The following is a 4,244-nucleotide window of genomic DNA, read 5'->3' as shown; positions in this document are numbered from 1 at the left end:
CCCGGCGGCGGCGCGGGCGGCGGCGCGGCCGGCCCGGGCCTCTGCACCTGCGCCGTCTGCAAGTTCCCGCACCTCGTCCCCGCCGGCCTGGGCCTGGCTGCAGTACAGGCACAGTTTTCCAAGTGAGAGCCCGCCCGGCCCGGGGCGCGACCTCGGTCCGGCGTCCAGGCGCCCCGCTTCTCCGCGCCCCAGCTCCCTACACCCAGGGACCGCTGGGCCGGGCACGGAGGACACTTCCAACCTTCTCGTCCAAAGGAAGGGACTGTGGGGCGCCCCCTTCGTCGCCCCGACCCTGGGGAAATCAAAAGTGACGCGAGCGGATGTTCGACGGAGCGTCGGGGGCGTTTGGGGTTCGGAGTGGATTCCAGCTTCTTTGGGCAGCAAGTGCTCGCTCCCAACCCCACTCTTGCCCAGCGTCCGTCTCCCCTCCGGTCCCAGAGTCGTGCGCCTGGTGGGGTTTTGGTGTGGATTTTAAGGCACCGCGCGGCTTGCTGGGGGTGAGTCAGGAGGCCAGTCCCAGCGCCAAGGCTCAAAGAGGCGATACCTGCCAAGTCAGGGGACCTAGTGGCCCCTCTCCGAGGGCCGGGAAAGAGTTCTTTTCCTTCTCCCCAGCCAGAGGCCACAGGCACCCTTGTTCCCACCAGCCAAGTCCTGTCAAAGGAGGCTGCCCGACCTCAGGAAGCCGAGAAAAACCAATTAGTCCCTGCAGCTGGTGCCGAGCTTAGCAGAAGAACTAACCCTGGGCGGTAGTCGGACGGTTGGCATCGCGGTGCCGCGGGAGGCGGCGGCGATAACTCCAGGGGCGTTGGGTGTGCTGGCTTGGGAGGTCAGTCCGCTTTTGTACCCTGGCTGTTAGAGTGCAATTTTTTGAGAATCGCGTCACCAGGTGTTTTGTTGCGGAGATTATTCGCTCTTAAATCCTGGGATCTTCTTTAAAAGACAGTTTGGAACCTGAGATGCACCAGTTTGTTTTCCCTTCCCCCAGATATCGTAACCAACCTTCGGGCTTGCTTAAAAACGAAAACCAACCACCTCTGACGCAAGCGGCGTTCTCGGTTCACTAAAATAGGTAACAAGGCACTTCGCAGTCGTCCGCCCGTCTTGTCCGAAAGCACAATCGCTAATTAACGTTCTCATTACAACACTCGGAGAAGGACCTGACGCCCAACCCGCGGAGGCTCGGCGGCGGGTCCCCGCCGCGGTGGCGATGGGGAGATGGCGCTTTCTGTGCTGTCCCTTTGCGTGAGGGATCTTTGAAAAGCGCTCTCGGCAGGTCCTGTCGCTGCTTTACAGCTGAAGAACTAGATGACGGTCTTGATTTGTTACAGACGTTAACAAATTATTTCACCCAAGATTATTTGATGATCTTTCAGCAGCTTGCTTTGAATTCTGTGTTTAAGGTTTTTGGTTGTTGCTAGTAGCCGAATTTAACTGGCATTTTATTTTATCTCTAACGTTGTTTCCTTGCTGTGTGAAGAATCAACAAAATAAAACATTGAAAGACCTTACATTTCCACCCCTCCCTCCTCATTTGTTAAGAAAAACGTCCTGGTGCGCGGATGGATTCAAAACCTGGGATGAAGTTGGTAATTAGACATGACTGGGGGGTCAAAGTTTTTAAACCTGGCTTCCTGATTTGTAAAATAATTCAATGAACAGCCAACTGCTTGTCAAGTTGAGGCATCACAGGCAGGAATCTAAGGACTGAAGGTGCGTGGGTTGGTGACTTTTGCAAGAATGAGCTCTTAGCCGGGTTTGGGGGATGGGTCCCTTGACTACCACTTCCTCCTCTATAAATGAGGACATTTATTTAGTTTTAAATGTTTATTTCTTTATTTTGAAAGAGTAGGAGAGCGAGCAGGGGAGGGGCAGAGAGGAGGGAGACAGAGAATCCCAAGCAGGCTCCCAGCTGTCAGCGCAGAGCCCCACTAGGACTCTATCTCACCAACCCTGAGCTCATGACCTGAGGCTTAACCACCTGAGCCACCCAGGTACTCCTAAAAATGAGTTTAAAAATACATCGATCATAAAATTAATTTGTATGTCACCATCTTTCTCAAAAATCCACCTTTTCTGTTTCAGTGGATAGAAGCTTAAAGATTATCGTATATACATGAGCACTCCCCCATTCTTTACATAAGTGTGGAGTTGTCTCCTCTGAGATAATGACCTTGGACATCACTTTATTCTGAGAGGTGAAAAAGCTCCTCCGTGTGACAGGTGATATTACAAAGAATCTGAATAGTGACTTGCTCACATGCAATATTTAAACATATTGTAGTTATGAATGAAATCCAGCCACTGTTGAAAGGCAGGGGTTTAAGAGAGGAGGTGTCCCCTGTAACCTGCAGAATATAAAAGAAATCCCATTTTTATCCCTGTTGGTTTATCTGAGGCATGTACACACGTAGGGGTGATGAGCATTCATTTGGGGAACGTGTTGGGGGGAGGGGCGGAATGCTGGAAAGATGGAATTACCTTCACCACTAAGTCAGTTAAATGTCTGCTTGTTTAAGGAGGAGGCAGGAGAGGACATGGGAGAAAGAACTCTGCACCAACCCATATCAGGAAAGAGTTTCTCATTCTTCCTAGACTCTGCCATCAGAAAAGTCACAGGCCTTTTAATAAGTAAATTTGAATCCGGATATTCTGTTTCTTTAATGCCCGTCCTGGGTTACCTTGCATCTTGACAAGCTCCCAAAAGAAAAGTAAAAATCAACAACTAAATCAGAATCGAATCAGGTCCTCCCTGGAAAAAAAATTTTTTTTCTGAGAGATTAGAAATAAACGCTTCTTCCCACAGTCCCAACTCCGTCACCTAAATGCCACCATCATTCCAAAAACCGTTTATAAAAGACACAGGAACGTTCAGGGCAGAGAAGGAGTGTGTGGTCTTCCTCCTATCTCTACTTAGAAATTGGAACAAACACCCCTGGCTTACAGAAAACGGAATACCGTGTGTGATTTACTTAACCAAGAAAATCATGCTTTCCAGAGTGGCTAAAGATTATGAATGAATTCAACAGGAATCTGCAGGGCTGTTTTGAGTCTCATCAAAATATTTAAGTTAGCATCTATTGGCCATTGTGCCCAGCAAGATTAGCAGACTCACCCCTTATAAGGAGCTTATATCCTGAAAAACAGCATCAGTGGGTATTCAAGAGTCCTGTAGGCTGAAACAGAAAAAAAAAAAAAAGGCTACTTAGATACAGTGTCAATAACACAAGGTTAGACCTCTCAACATATTCTACGGCAGGTGCAGTGTTTAAGCCTAGACCTGCATGTTACAGAGCGTGGAGTTGTTCTATCAAATCTGCAGTGCTATGTCTCATGTGCAAAGGAGCTAGCTGATATGCCCACCTCACTTGATTTTAGCTAGAGTGAGCCTTTTGGAGAAGAAACAGATTTAACCTGGTCTTTGAAGGGGTTGGGAAAGAAGAAAAGGAATAAGGCAGGCTCTTTAAGAAAGGTGCATCAGGCCTCAGAAGCAAGATGAGAAGGAGCATGTGACTAGTGACCCGAAAAGGTCCCTGCGCCCAGCCTAACACCAACATGCAATCCCAGTGATTGGAGGGAAAGAAATGTAAGGGGTAAATACACGAGGCCCTGAGAAATCATGTTGTTCTATGTAGAGAGGCCAGGTGAGCAATCAGTAAACAGAGAGCAGACTAAATGCACCATGGGATTTACCTAGCCCGGAGTGATGGTCTATTTACAGATGTTCTCCTCTAAGGGACACTGATTACAGCAGGATGAAAATACAACCTTGTGAGATATATAACTGAGGAGGTAAATATCCCCATTAAGGAAGAGGTCCACTCCAAGCATGGGACCTATTTCAATCTACCAAAGCTTAGATTACCCACAACAGTACTTTCACGCACCCATCTGGTTCCGGTCACCCACCTAGTCTCTGTGGACTTTCCTAGAAGGCAGGAGAGGCTGAGAGCCCCAGTCTGCTAGCTAGACCTCCTAGAAGCCAGCAAGGAAAAAGGCTCTTCTTTCTGCCACACAAGACTGCTTCACGAACTTGCCAAGAGCAAGGTGGTGTTTAGGAAGAGCCTTTAAATCGATGCCTTTCCTCCCCATGGCATAGAGCACACCTACTGGGAAAGTGCGTCTCCTCCGGAAGCCGCTGACATGCTCACTCACTACCCCTTCCGCATCTGCAGCCTCAGTAAGTACTCAGCAAGGAGGTTACCACTCCACATGAAGTAGGCTTATAAGGCAAAAGTTTGAAAAAC

The 4,244-nt window shown here is 49.0% G+C and overlaps 1 protein-coding gene across 1 annotated transcript in view; it reads left to right on the top strand.

Annotated features, from left to right (window-relative positions):
- OLIG1 (oligodendrocyte transcription factor 1) overlaps window positions 1-1,508 on the top strand; it is a 1,997-nt gene extending 489 nt beyond the window's left edge. The window contains exon 2 of the mRNA XM_029938665.1: window positions 3-1,508. Within this exon, the coding sequence (XP_029794525.1) occupies window positions 3-126 (124 nt within the window). The 3' untranslated portion in view covers window positions 127-1,508. The remainder of the gene's footprint in view (window positions 1-2) is intronic.
- Window positions 1,509-4,244: the final 2,736 nt, after the last annotated feature.

Source organism: Suricata suricatta, chromosome 5 (assembly GCF_006229205.1).
Source record: "Suricata suricatta isolate VVHF042 chromosome 5, meerkat_22Aug2017_6uvM2_HiC, whole genome shotgun sequence".
Lineage (NCBI taxonomy): Eukaryota > Metazoa > Chordata > Mammalia > Carnivora > Herpestidae > Suricata > Suricata suricatta.
Note: the sequence above shows the minus strand (reverse complement) of the source record. Positions and strands in the feature narration are given on the sequence as shown.